General features: G+C 41.3%; 1 protein-coding gene across 1 annotated transcript in view; it reads left to right on the top strand.

The window, feature by feature from the left end:
* The window catches only part of Psmd11 (proteasome 26S subunit, non-ATPase 11), a 45210-nt gene that overhangs the window by 14736 nt on the left and 15696 nt on the right, over nt 1-14778 (top strand). Inside the window, exons 4-6 of the mRNA XM_052195038.1 lie at nt 2940-3011; nt 3705-3762; nt 12879-13073. Of these exons, the coding sequence (XP_052050998.1) occupies nt 2940-3011; nt 3705-3762; nt 12879-13073 (325 nt within the window). The remainder of the gene's footprint in view (nt 1-2939; nt 3012-3704; nt 3763-12878; nt 13074-14778) is intronic.

The raw sequence follows: 14778 nt of genomic DNA, 5'->3' as shown, positions 1-14778 counted from the left end.
TAATGGATATATGAACACATCTTTTCCTTGTTTAGGTGACTCAAAAGTTTTTGTTGTGGGAAAATTGATACAGGATTTTATTCTTGGTTCTTTAAAATTTTCTTTTAATAAGAAAACATAGAGAAGAAAGCCATAGATGGCTCACTGTTTTAGCACTATTGAGGCCTGAGGAAGTCTAAGAATATTTTTCAGAGCGCTAGACTTGTTTGTGTTAAAGAGGTTTTTTTTTTTTAGATTTTATTTATTTTATGTATATGAGTACACCATTGCTCTCTTCAGACACACCAGAAGAGGGCATCAGATCCCATTACATGTGGTTGCTGGGAATGATTTCAGGACTTCTGGAAGAACAGTCAGTGCTCTTAACCCCTGAACCATCTCTCCAGCCCAAGAGCTTTTTATCAATAAAATGAGACAGAGGGGTTGACAAAATGGCTTATCTGGTAAAGATGCCTGCTGCCAAACCTGATGACCTTATACCCATTCTTGGTATCCAGATGGTGGAAGGAAGCACTAAGTCACTTAGACAAAATAATATTTAGCAAGCTCCATGACCTTTAAATTTTTTTCTCCAGGACTGGCACTGATTTCATAATTATTATAGATAAAGCAAGCCATATACTCAGTAATTGAAAATAGATTTCGAACTCATTTGTAAGGTTCAGAAACTTTCTTGTTCTAGGAGAGTGTCTGTAGTGACCTTAATTGAAGTCTTGGTTAAGGCAGGAAGAATGCTAGGGGAAGGGAAAGCTGATAGGTGACCTTGTGAAAATCACTTAACATCTGGATTATCAGGGGTGGGTGAGATGCTAGAGTAGACTCAACTGTCTCTTGCTTAGGACTATTTTGAGGTTTCTTATTTTATGTGCATTGATGTTTTGCCTGCATGTATGCTTGTCTGTGTAAGGGTATTAGATCCTCTGGAATTGGAGTCACATGTGGGTCCTAGGAATTGAACTTGGGTCCTCTGAAGAGCAGCCAGTGCTCTTTTTTTCTTTGTCTTTCTTTCTTTCTTTTTTTTTTTTTTTTCAAGACAGGGTTTCTCTATATAGCCCTGGCTGTCCTGCAACTCAGTCTGTAGACTATGCTGTCCTGGAACTCAGAAATCTGACTCCCAGAGTGCTGGGATTACAGGTGTGCGCCTCCACCACCTTTTTTTTTCTTCTTTTTTTTCTGGAGCCAGTGCTCTTAACTGCTGAGCCATCTCTTCAACCCTTTGAAGTATTTATTGAAATATTACATAGTAAAGAGGAATGTACCAATTTTTCAGCATTCATTTTGTAGTATTTGGGAAAGCACTCCAGGTAAAACTGATGGACATTTTCTTAGCCTCACAAGTCATATATGACTTAAAACTATTGTATTTTCCTTGTTAAAAATATTCAAAACAGCCAGGTGGTGGTGGCGCATGTATGCCTTTAATTCCAGTACTCAGGAGCAGAGGCAGGTGGGTCTCTCTGAGTTGGAGGACAGCCTGGTCTACAGAGCTAGTTCTGGAACAGCCAAGGCTACACAAAGAAACCCGGTCTTGAAAACACAGAAAAACAAAAATCAGGATATTTTCATTTCATTGAATTTAGCTTTTCATAACATACTGCAAAACTCTTAAGGTTGTGATTGGCTTGCTTTTAGTTTTTGTTTGTTTAGCATTGGAGATTAGGTAGCCACCAGGGGGCTTCAGTGAGGAGTTAGAATTCATTATCCTAGTCCTAGTGAATTGTCTCAGTGTTTTGTTTACTTCATGAGCTTGTCAGTCTCATCATGTTAGATTATTTTCTTCAGTTTTCCTCCCACAGTGTCTCTCAGAAGGACTTGAAATATACATAAGAACCCACTGCATTAGCAGTTCTCCGGGAAGTTCATTTTCTCATTTCATTGCCTTATATTCTTATTAGCAGCCTTAAAAAATATTTATTTTATTTATATGTACACTGTCACCTGTATTCAGACATACTAGAAGATGGCATTGGATGGTTGTGAGCCACCATGTGGTTTCTGGGAATTGAACCCAGGTCCTCTGAAGAACAGTCAGTGCTCTAAACCGCTGACCCATCTCTCCAGCTCCTATTTTCCCCTTTAATATAAACTAAGTTTACTGTATTTATTTTTCTGTGTGAATGATAATAGTGTTGAGGAGAAAGAGTGAGCTAGATGTTTTAAGCCTTCCAGCTGTTAGGAATAGGCTTTTTTTTTTTTTTTAAATTTATTTATTTATTATATGTAAGTACACTGTAACTGTCTTTAGACACACCAGAAGAAAGAGTCAGATCTCGTTACAGATGGTTGTGAGCCACCATGTGGTTGCTGGGATTTGAACTCAGGACCTTTGGCAGAGCAGTCAGTGCTCTTAACCACTGAGCCATCTCTCCAGCCCCCGCTTTTTTTTTTTTAATGTGTGGAGTTTCACCTTTTTTTACTAGCATAGTCACAGTATTTGTATTACCATTTTCAACTCTTCAGGGAGAGAGTTGGCTTTAAAGATACCTACGATATCATAAAAATAGATATTCCAGGACTATGTGTTGAGAAATTCTGAATATCTAGTAGGAAGGTAGAAAAAGGAAGCTTTTTTTCAAAGAACAATTTTTTTTTTTTTGAGACAGGGTCTCTATATATCCCTGGCTGTCATGGAACTCACTATGTAGACCAGGCTGACTGGCCTATAACTCATAGGGTTTTGCCTGCTACTTTCTCCCAAATGCTGGAACTAAAGGTGTGCACCACCATGCCGGGCCAAAGAATTATAATTTTTAAAAGCCAAGTTGCTTCTTGATTACAGCATAAGCATTACATGTTGAGATCTTGTGGGCCAGCACCCTGTGGACTGTGTGAATAACATGGGGGATCTGAAAGACGTAGAACTTTCCTGCTTCTAGTTGTGCTTAGTTGGAAGAAGGTAAGGGCATCCATGTTACGTTACATGTATGTCTCTCTTGCAGGTAGAGCTATGTTTAGAGTGCATCGAATGGGCCAAATCAGAGAAAAGAACTTTCTTACGCCAAGCATTGGAGGTAGGTGTCTACTCAACATTGGCTTCAGATCTGTAATGTTAGCTAAGATGGAAGTATAAGTAATGCCACTCTGTTACCTAAGGGTTGACAGTGCTTCCAGTTATAGGAATGTCCCTGGTCCCTGCTAGAAGTACTTTCCTTTCCCTCCCTCCCTCCCCACCTCCCTACCTCTTCACCTCTCTCTCTTGGTCCCCCCCACCCCCCAGACAGGGTTTCTCTGTATAGCCCAGGCTGTCCTGGAACTCACTCTGTAGACCAGGCTGGCCTCGAACTCAGAAAACACCTGCCTCTGCCTCCCAAGTGCTGGGATTAAAGGTGTGCTCTACCACTGCCCCGACACACTCTCTCTCTTTCTGCAGCTCAGGATGGGAACTTTTTTGTCTCAGTCTCCTGAATTCTGTGTTTATAGATGTGAGCTACCATGCTTTATGCTTGGTGGCTTTCTTTTATTTTGATTTCTTCTTGAAGGTTTAAGGTACTTTTGCTTTTTTGTATAGAAAATAAGCAGCAGTATGGTGTAGTTATTTGGCCATAGTAAGAATAGTACTGGGGCCGAGTCAGTTGTTGTGTTGAGCTTGATGTTATCGTCAGATCTCGTACAGAACAGTAAGTGTTCTGTGACTGTCAACCTTTGATTTCTTTCTGTGGCTTCTCCCCTTGTTCTCTGTAATCAATGCCTTTTCTCTTTCCTAGGCAAGGCTGGTGTCTTTGTATTTTGATACCAAGAGGTACCAGGAAGCATTGCATTTGGGTAAGTAAACTGGTAGAAATAAAAATGAGACCTCTAAGCTAGCCAAATGAGTGGATTCCAAACTCAGCTATTCTTACTGATTGTTAGCAGTTATTTTTTACTTGTTCCTAAGAAGTATTTCAGGTAGTTTACAATTTATAAATTTGTCAAGTAAAGTCCTGCTTTAGATTTCTGAAAAACTTGGCTGGAAGTGTAGCTCAGTTCTAGTGTTTACCTAGTAGCATGGGAATAAATTTCTGGGAAGCCAGCTGTGCTTAATCTCAAGTTTAAAGAACAGCATCAGCTTTAAGCTTTAAACTTAAAACAGTAAAAGTCATTTCATTGAAATAGTAGCTGAATTTTTTAAGTTTTTAAAATTTTTTTTAAGTGTTTTTTTGAGACAGGGTTTCTCTGTGTAGCCCTGGCTGTCCTGGAACTCACTCCTCACTCTGTAGACCAGGCTGGCCTCAAACTCAGAAATCCACCTGCCTTTTTGCCTCCCAAGTGCTAGGATTAAAGGCACCACCACTGCCCTGCTAAGTTACAAATGTTTTATAGGCTACTATAAAGCTACTGTATTTGTTTTTGTAATTTTTCATTTTTATTTTATGTGCATTGGTGTTTTGATCACATGTATGTCTGTGTGAATGAGGGTGTTGGATCTCGTGAAACATGAGTTACAGGCAGTTGCGAGCTGTCATGTGGATGCTAGGAATTGAACTTGGGTCCTCTGGAAGAGTAGCCGGCCCTCTTTAACTGCTGAGTCATCTCTCCATCCCCCTGTATTTTATTTTTTAGTATTTATTTTATGTGTATATGTCTATGTAAGTATTTTCACATCTGTGCATATTCATGGAAATCAGAAATGTTGGATCCCTGTAGCTGGAGTTACAAATAGTTGTGAGCTACCTGATGTAGGTGCTGGGATCTGAACTCACAGGTCCTCAGGAAGAGCATTAACTTAACATAATTAACTGTTGAGCCATTTCTCCACCTCCTCCCCCATATTACTATTTTTAATATACTTCAAATCTACTTTTCTTGTTACATTTTTATTTTTGTGGGGGGAGGGAGAATGGATGTATGCTAATACTGTGTATGTGGAAGTCAGAGGACAGTTTTAGGGAGCTGGTTCTGTTCTTCTAACTTGAGGATTCTGGATTAAACTCAGGCTTGGTGACAGGCCATCTTGTTGGCTTTTAAGTTTTGGTCTCTTAAACTTTGAAAATGGAGCTGGGCATAGTGGATCATGCCTTGGTCAGAAGTCCAAGGCGGGCATGGCTCATTTGGAAAAACCCTTGCTGTGCACACCCAAGGATCTGAGCTTGATTCCTAGAACTCAAGTCCAAGGCCTCCAATCCCATTCCAGGGAGACAGAGACAGAATAATTCCTGAGGTTTACTGGTCAGTCAGCCTGTCCTAATCTGTGAGGCAGCCCCAAGTCTCATTGAAAGAACCTGTCTCAAGAACACGAGGTGTACAGCTCCAGAGGAACACCTGAAATTAGTCGTGAGGAGTTGTATAACTTAGTGAATATTCTGAAACAAACAACAAAACAATCTACTGCATTATGTAACTTTGATAAGGCTAGTTGGGGTAAATGGGGAGATAGCTCAGTTTGTAAAATGCTTGCCATACAGACTTGATGATCTGCGTTTGATCCCCAGAACCCATGTAAGAAGCCAGGTGTGGGGCTGGAGAGATGGCTCAGTGGGTAAGAGCACTGACTGCTCTTTCAGAGGTCCTGAGTTCAATTCCCAGCAACCACATAGCAGCTCATAACCATCTGTAATGTGATCTGTTGCCCCCTTCTGGTGTGTCAGAAGAGAGCCACAGTGTATTCTGTAAATAAATAAATCTTTAAAAAAAAAAAAAAGCCAGGTGTGGTAACAGACTTCTAATTCCAGTACTGGGGGGCGGGGGGGGGGGGGGGTGAGTGGGAGGAGAGAGAAAGAAAGGAAGATCCCCAGGGAAGAAAAGGAGAGAACTGACTTTAACAAGTTGACCTGGCTTATACTTACACACATACAAACACACACACATACACACACACACACAAAGGAGTGTGTGTCAGGAAATTGAGTCCCTTTTTGGAAGCTGGGTGATTTTTTTTTTTATTGTTTTGGTGTTTTTATTAGCATATATGATTATATATAATGAGATTCATCATTACATTTTCATAGAGGTGTGTAATGTAGGTCAGTCATACTCAACTCCTCCTGTAACTTTTTTATCTTTCTCCCATGCTAGTCTCTTTCCTTGTTCCAATTAGCTTTCCTTTGACTCTTATGTTTTCCTTTGTGGTCCAGTGGATTAAGGCTGATGTTAATACCATGGCTGAGAGTTTGTTTGTAGGACTATGAACGCCTCACTAGTAGGTACATCATTGAAGAAGACATAAGAATCATAAAGATCATATAAGGAGCATTTAACTGACACCAATGACTGATCAGGGTCTTCCCTGTGTCAAACTTTTGGCAAAATTTCTGAATAGGCTTGTATGTATGTAGGAGCATTGTTTTTTTGTTGTTGTTGTTTGTTTGTTTTTTTTTTTAAATATTTTACAGGGACATAAAATAGTAAAATCCAGTGCTAAGTCAATCGAAGTATTAACAAAAATTTTAATTTCTCTTAAAGAAAGAATTAATTTCTCTTAAAGAAAGCTTAAAGAATTAATCCTATTTTTGTAAACAGATCTTGTAGTATTTTATTTTTAGCAGAAAGTAGAATATCATCCATATAACTTACAAGAAAAGGAAGAAGATACCCTTTTTTTTTTTTAAAGTTTTTTTCCCCCCCTTCTTGAAAATGCTTGCCAGTATTTGAGGCATTACCTACCCTTGGAGGGTTCTAGCCAGAGTTAACCCTTGAGTATATGAAGTATATGAGTATACAGTATCTCCCTTGTAAAAACAGATTATTTGGCAGTCTGGCATGTAACATTAGCATTTTCATATGCTAGTTTAACAGTAATCATTCCTGCTTCCCTGTCAACTATCAGATGATTGACCACCTGCAAAAGATGGGAAACAAAATCTGGATATGCTTATCAGGCCCCTGTCTAATTTCAGAAAGTTTTTTTAGTCTTTTTTCCAGAATCTGGTAAGTTAGGCCATGCCTTATAAAACCAAAGCATTGATTTGTTTACAAGCTTCAGGGGGATATGTCATCTGTTGAGCATCATTATATGTGCCATCTCCTACTAACACTTCAAAAGGTAAGGGTTCACTATTTTGACTTTTTTCAAAAAAGATTTATATGTATGAGTACACTGCAGCTGTGATCAGACACATCAGAAGAGGGCATTGGATCCCATTACAAATGGTTGTGAGCTACCATGTGGTTGCTGGGAATTGAACTAAGGACCTCTAGAAGAGCTGTTAGTGTTCTTAACTGCTGAGCCATCTCTCTAGTCCCTACTTTATTGATTTCTAATAGCTTGGTCCTGACATCTTTCTGAATAATTAGTCTTCTACACTAAATTTTTATCTCCAGTAAAATAAGTATTTGCTAAGATCCTCCAGTCAGAGGAAAGAAAAACTTTCCCAGAAATAGAAATCAAGGAGAGACAATATAAAAGGAACAGTTGATCCATATTGAACACAAGTCTGCTGAAGACCCTTAAGAGTTTTAAATGAAGTGGGGATATAATTTCTAACGTTGCCTTGGGTTACTAGGATTGGGTGTTTCACTCACTGGTAAAAATGAATACTTCCGTGTCTTTTTGATCTCTTATACTCAATACAAAGACTCTTGGCTGGTAGACTTGTACTGTGACTTAAAAAGTAGTTAATTCTCTCATGTTGGTGAGAAACCTCTTTAACAACCTCAGTAAGATGGAAAAAAAAGTTCCATACTATCAGGAACTGCACTTACTGGACAGGGTAGAGAGTGGGGGAAATTGGAGTTGGAGGTGGGGGAGCAAAATCAGCACAAGGAGGGGAACCCTCAACTCTTAGCAGAGAGAGATGCTACATAATATATCTTGAGAGCCGGGCAGTGGTGGCCCATACCTTTAATTCCAGCACTTGGGAGGCAGAGGCAGGCGGATTTCTGAGTTCGAGGCCAGCGTGGTCTATAGTTCCAGGACAGTCAGGGCTACACAGAGAAACCCTGTCTCGAAAACCAAAACCAAACCAAAACAAAACAAATACATGTATATATATCTTGAGGTTCTAATTTTTCTTTGTACATTTCCAGTGTTCTGTTTTTTTCTTGATGACTTTTATTTTCAATTTTAACTGTCATTTTTATCTGTTACTGTTTTTATTTCTTTTCTAAGCTGAAAAGCATCATTAGGAATTTTTTCCTAGTCCTCTTGCATCTAATTCTCCGTTTACTTGCTCTTCTTAACTCTGACCAAATTCTGGGATCCAGAGATCCCTCTTCAGGGAAAGAAGGCTGAAGTTTGCCAATGAACTTCAGGAAGTTCAACTGATAGCACCTGCATTAACTCTTTCTTCCAGCAACTTTGTTACTCTTCTAACCCTGCCCTGTCCCATCTTTTTTATCTCCAGTGAATGCTCCTGCCTTATTACACTTGTGTGCACAGGATTCCCAAGGGTTCCTCACCTTTTAACCTGTTCTCCCCTTTTCTTTCTTTTTAAATCCCCATATTTCATGAACCTGTTCAAGGACACCAGTAAGCACCTGCACTTACTTACTGGTCCAAGGTCACCTGATAATGGATGGCCTCAAGGAATTAAATCAGGCCAGGTTGAAGGGGCCACAGCACAACTGAGACTGTGACAGTTTTATTCAGTGCAGTCAGACGTTTTATATCTTTATCAGCAACAGAATATAATGACAGTTGCCAGGATAAATACAGTTGTAGTTGCCAGGAAACAATGATATTTGCAAGGCATACAGGGTATACAAGATTAATATTTAAGACCAATTGTCCTGTTAAGTTTCTATGCCTCCTTAGCTATTAAGGGAACATACCAGAGAAACACAAAGGTCTGCTTGCTTCACTGCTTGAGGGGTGTCTCAGTTTCTCAGGAACAGGAAGGCATGTTGTGTGCCAGGAGCCATGGACTCTAACATGAAAAACCTACGGAACATGCCTTTTAAGGCAGCTAGGCCAGGCTAGCTGCATGGTTCCTTGCAGAAAATATTGCTAGCATTTAGTGTTTGCCTTGTAAGAATGGCAGTTTTTCTTGTTTGTTTGTTTATTTGTATTTTTTTGAGACAGGGTTTCTCTGTTGGAACTCTCTGTAGACCAGGCTGGCCTTGAACTCAGCAGTTCTACTTGCCTCTGCCTCTGCCTCTAAAGTGTTGGGATTAAAGCTGTGCACCACCATGTCTGGCCAGTAATTTCATGTGTTTTAAGAAGATTGTAGCTTTTTTTTTTTTTTAAAGCTAGCTTTATAACATTCATGTGTTCGTGTGTGCATACATGCACACGTGTGTGTGCATGCATGTTCCTCAGGAGTGTTCTACCTTTTGATTTTTTATTTTATTTTATTTTTGAGACAAGGTCTCATGGAGCCCTAGCTGGCCCAAAACCTTTTTATGTAGAATAGCTGGCCTCAACTTACAAGATCCATTAGTGTCTCTGCCTCTGTCTCCTGAGTGCTAAAACTAACTATGCCTGACTCAATCTTTTGAGACAGGGACTTAGAACTTCCTGATTAGGGTATACTGGCTGGCTGTTGCCATCCTGGGGATTCTCCTTCTCTGCCTCTCCAGAATTGGGATTAAAAGTGCCACCATACCTTGATTTTTCTTCCCCCCCCCCCTTTTTTTTTTGTTCTGGGGCTTGAACACAGGTCCTCAGGTTTGTGTGGCAAAAACTTTACAGACTGAGCTATCTCCCCATCTCCTAAAGTTCACTTCAGAGTTACATAATTCAATGAGTGAGTGGTGTGTGTGTGTGTGTAAAAACTGTATTCACTAAGTTTGTATAATGACCAGCACAAATTTCAGAGCAATCTATCACTTCAGAAAGAAGCTATCTCTAGTGACTTCTCATTAATTCTTCATTTCTCACTCTATTTCCAAGCCCTAGGGAATTGCTGCTTGATTTCTGTACAGATCTTCCTGTTTAGGACAGTTTATATGAATGCAGTCATATAACATGGTCATTTTTTGCTTAAAATAATGCTCTCAAGATTCACCAGTGTTGTCATGTGTCAGCACTTCATTATTGCTAAACAGTAGTCCACTGGATGTACCATTTGAGTGCATGTGTGCTGGTTCATACATGTATGGAGGCTAGAGGTTGGTGCTGGGTGTCTTCTTCAACCACTGCTCACCTTCATTTTGAGACAGTCTCTCACTGAGAGTTGTAGTTCACAGCCTGCTTAGACTTGATGGCCACCAGTTCCTGAGATCCTTTCACCTCTCTCTTTGCAGTAACCTTCACTTGCTGGAGATCACTTTACCAACCGAGCAGTTTCCCCAGTCTGTGGCTGTGACCCGCCTATTCATCAAGAGATAGGATTTTGTCCTGTTGTGGAATAGTGCTGTTTCAGATGGGCCTGTTTTTATTTTGAATACAGGCCTAGAAGTGGGGTTACTAAGTCAAGTGCTATCTATAGTTTTTTTGATGAGCAACCAAGCAGTTTCCCAAGTGGCAGAAACATCCTCATCAATACTATCTTTTAATGTATATAAGTAGGATTTCCAGTTTTGGTACACATTTCTTTAATGATACAGGATGTAGAGAGCTTCTTTAAATGAGACATATCTCTTTAGATACTTTGCTTATTTTTAATTGCGTTATTTATTATTATTAGGGTTTTGTTTGTTTGGGAGGGTAACAAGATCTTGGTTTGTAGCCTTGGCTAACCTTAAATCATGGCACTCCTTGAGTGCTGGGATAGCAAGCCCGAGTCACAAACCCAGAGATGTTTTTTGTTTTTGTTTTTTTGTTTTTTTTTTTCTGAGACAGGGTTTCTCTGTATAGCCTTGGCTGTCCTGGAGTTCACTCTGTAGACCAGGCTGGTCTAGAACTCAGAAATCTGGCTGCCTCTGCCTCCCAAGTGCTGGGATTAAAGGTGTGTGCCACCATTGCCCAGCGTATGTACATTTAAACTATAATGACATCCTATTCATCCTTTTCATTTTCTTTTGTTGTTTAACCTATCAGTTTAAAATTAATAGAAAGTTTTTAGTTGCTTTTCTTTTCTTTTGAGACAAGGTTACACTATGTAACCTTGGGTGGCTAGAATCTCAGAGTTCTGCCTGTTTCTGCTTTCCAAGTGCTAAATTTAAAGGTGTATACCACCCCCCCTGGCTCTTTTTGGTTTTGTTTTAAAGAGGTTTTATAGTTGTTTGTTCTCCCTCCCCCTTCTCTCCCTCCTTCCCTCCCTCCCTCCCTCCCTCCCTCCCTTCCTCCCTCCCTCCCTTCTTCCTTCCCTCCCTCCTCCCTCTCTCCCCCTCTCCCTCCTTCCCTCCCTCCCTCCCTCCTTCCCTCCCTCCTCCCTCTCTTCCCCTCTCCCCCTCTCCCTCCTTCCCTCCTTCCTTTCCTTCCCCTTCCCCTTCCCCTTCCCCTTCCCCGTCCCCTTCCCCTTCCCCTTCCCCTTCCCCTTCCCCTTCCCCTTCCCCTTCCCCTTCCCCTTCCCCGTCCCCGTCCCCGTCCCCGTCCCCGTCCCCGTCCCCGTCCCCGTCCCCGTCCCCGTCCCCGTCCCCGTCCCCGTCCCCGTCCCCGTCCTGCTCTCTCTTTTTCTTTTTTTTGGAGGCAAGGTTTTAGTATATGTAGCCTATGTTGGTCTGGAGTTAATTATATAGCCAGTCTGGCCTCATGTTCATATCGTCTTGTTTTAGTCTCCTAAGTGTTACAGTTATAGATGTGCACCATAGTCTTAATTCTTATATTTAGGCCTTTTATCCATATGAGGTATAAATGATCTCTTGGTATTTTCTGAGTTGGAGAAAAAAAGGTATATTTGAAGACTGTTGACATACCTAAAACCTCTTCCTCGCCCATGAGCCCTGTACCCTGTTTTCTTTGTGTTTGTCTTGTTGAGACAGTTTCTTACCATGTAGCCGGTCCTCCTCATTCTGCCACAGCTCTCTAAGAGCTGCAGTGCAGGCATGCCTTCACTATGTCTGCTTCCAGGGTTTCTCTCTCACACAGTGGGTGGGAGGGATTCTTTTTTTGTTTGTTTGTTTGTTTTCGAGACAGGGTTTCCCTGTGTAGCCCTGGCTGTCCTGGAACTCACTCTGTAGACCAGGCTGGCCTCAAACTCAGAAATCCACCTGCCTTTGCCTCCCAAGTGCCAGGAATAAAGGCGTGCGCCACCACTGCCCAGCTGATGGGAGAGATTCTTACTGTAAACTTAGTGTGAGTGTGTAAGACTCTTAGTTCCAGTGTTGTAGTTAGAATAAAAGTTTTAGAGATACATAGTTTTCTTTTGAAAGCGCATTAGAGAGAAATTTAGTTCTTACATAGGCTGTAAAAGTGACCTGTATGAGATTTAGAAGGTTTCTCATTGCCATGAGTGGAAAGTGAGAGTTTATGGTATTATAATATTAAAATTAAGGCCACCAAGAAAATCTAGAAAAATTGTCAGCTTCAAGGCATGTGGCTGTAGGAGGATCGCTGGGGCTTGCTAGCCTCCAGCTTAGGTGAGAAAACCGGAGTCCCAGAGTTAGGAAGAGACTTTGCCTTAGAGAAATAGGTAGAAAGTGAAAGGGAAGAATGCCTGATGTCCTTTTGGTCTCTGTGAGCATAAAGGGATAGTATCGGGTATATGCTTGCATATACATCACAAAGTTACATGGTCATAAAATTAAAACAAACCTTTCTTTTTTAAAATAAATGTGTGTATGAGTGTTTGTCTGCATATATGTACATCTACCACATGTATGCCTAGTGTAGAAGAAGGCATTGGATCCTTGAAACTGGAACTACAGATGGTTGTAAACCACCATGTGGGTCCTGGGAATTGAACCAGGTGTTCTGCCAGAGCAACCAGTGTTCTTAACCTTTGAAAAATCTCTCTAGCCCCAAACAAATCTTTCTTTTTTGGGTGGGGAGGCTGGGTATGGCAGCTCAAAGCTTTAGGCTAGCTTCGTCTTCCTAGTACATTCCAGGCTACCCAGAACTGCATAGTAAGTTCCTATCTTAAAATAGGGGGTGGGGTGAGGGTGGTACGGAGGCTAACAAACATGTGTCTTTCCCTTTCCAGGTTCTCAGCTGCTGCGGGAGTTGAAAAAGATGGACGATAAAGCGCTTTTGGTGGAAGTACAGCTTTTAGAAAGCAAAACTTACCATGCTCTGAGTAATCTGCCGAAAGCCCGAGCTGCCTTAACCTCTGCTCGAACCACAGCAAATGCCATCTACTGCCCCCCTAAATTGCAGGCCACCCTGGACATGCAGTCAGGTAAGGGCCCAGCAGTTCATAAGATGTGCTTCCAACTGCTAACCTTATCTTAGGGCAAAGGGTCAAAGGGAGTGGGATGGGGACTAGAGGGTGGGTAAGGGTGGAGCTTCGACTGTAAATCAGGTGGCTTATTTGGCTCAATTTTCCTCAAAAGAAGCCAGTTACAGGGCTGCCTTCCTTCCTTCCTTCCTTCCTTCCTTCCTTCCTTCCTTCCTTCCTTCCTTCCTTCCTTCCTTCCTTCCTTCCTTCCTTCCTTCCTTCTTATTTATTTTGGATTTGGTTTTTTCGAGACAGGGTTTCTCTGTATAGCCCTGACTGTCCTTGAACTCAGAAATCCGCCTGCCTCTGCCTCCCAGAGTGCTGGGATTACAGGTGTGCGCCACCCCCCCCCTCCCCCCACCCCCGCAAGGCTGCCTTTCTAGCAAGCTTTTTCCTATTAACTATCTACAATAATTAAGGATAATTAAAGTATGGCTGTCAGAGCCATACTTTAGGAATCTGACTTAATTTACTTCTTAGTTACTAAAAACTGTAGCGTTTCTCTTCCATATTGGCTTAACATATGTGTGTTAGTGAAATCTATTAGTCTCTTAGAGATTTTTAGAAGCTTTTTGAAAGAGTCACATATCAGGGCTATTAGAAAATAATCCTAGCAAGGTACATGCCCTTAATCCCTGCAGAGGCAGGTGGATTTCTGAGTTCAAGGCCAGCCTGGTCTACAGAGTGAGTTCCAGGACAGCCAGGGTTACACAGAAATCCTGTCTCAAAAAACAAAAGAAGATAAATCCTAGTTTCAGGTGTTCTGTCTTTTCATACACTTGTGTCTGGATACAGATTCCTCTGTTATCTTTCTGAACCTAATTCAGGTGCCTCTTCTGCATATGTCCTTTGTTCATTCCTTCTTGTTTTTGACACAGGCTCTCATTTTATAGCTCTGAACCAGGCTGGCTTCTTCTTCTTCTTTTTTTTTTTTTTAAATATTTATTTATTATATGTAAGTACACTGTAGGTGTCAGATCTCTTTATGGATGGTTGTGAGCCACCATGTGGATGCTGGGATTTGAACTCATGACCTTTGGAAGAGCAGTCAGTGCTCTTACCCGCTGAGTCATCTCTCCAGCCCCAGGCTGGCTTCTAAATCACAGATTCATCTCTGCTGGTTCTCTGGTTTTGCTTTTGAATTAACACCTCTCTCTCTCTGTGTGTGTGTGTGTGTGTGATCTATCTAATTTTATATGAATGGGTGCTTTTTCTTCATGTATGTATATGTGCTACATGTATGCCTGGTGCCCACAGAAGCCAGAAGAGAGCATTGATGCCCTGGAACTAGAGTTACACATAGTTGTCAGCCACTATGTGGGTACTAGAAACTGAACCTAGGCTCTCTGCAAGGACTGGTGCTCTGCTCTCTCAAGTCCCCAAAAATCTATTCTTCTGTATACACTATCATAAGCTACTTAGAAGTCTTGTCTGTATATTTTTTTGCTTGGCACATGGAAGATTCCCTTTAATGTTTGTGTTGAATGACTGTGTGGCTCTTTTTTTTTTTTTTCCGAGATAGGGTTTCTCTGTGTAGCCCTAGCTGTCCTGGAACTCACTCTGTAGACCAGACTGGCCTGGAACTCAGAAATCCACCTGCCTCTGCCTCCCAAGTGCTGGGATCAAAGGCGTGGGACACCACCACCCAGCTACTGTGTGGGTCTTT

This window comes from Apodemus sylvaticus, chromosome 10 (assembly GCF_947179515.1).
Source record: "Apodemus sylvaticus chromosome 10, mApoSyl1.1, whole genome shotgun sequence".
NCBI classification, from domain to species: Eukaryota; Metazoa; Chordata; class Mammalia; order Rodentia; family Muridae; genus Apodemus; species Apodemus sylvaticus.
This window is presented reverse-complemented; position numbering and strand designations above follow the sequence as displayed.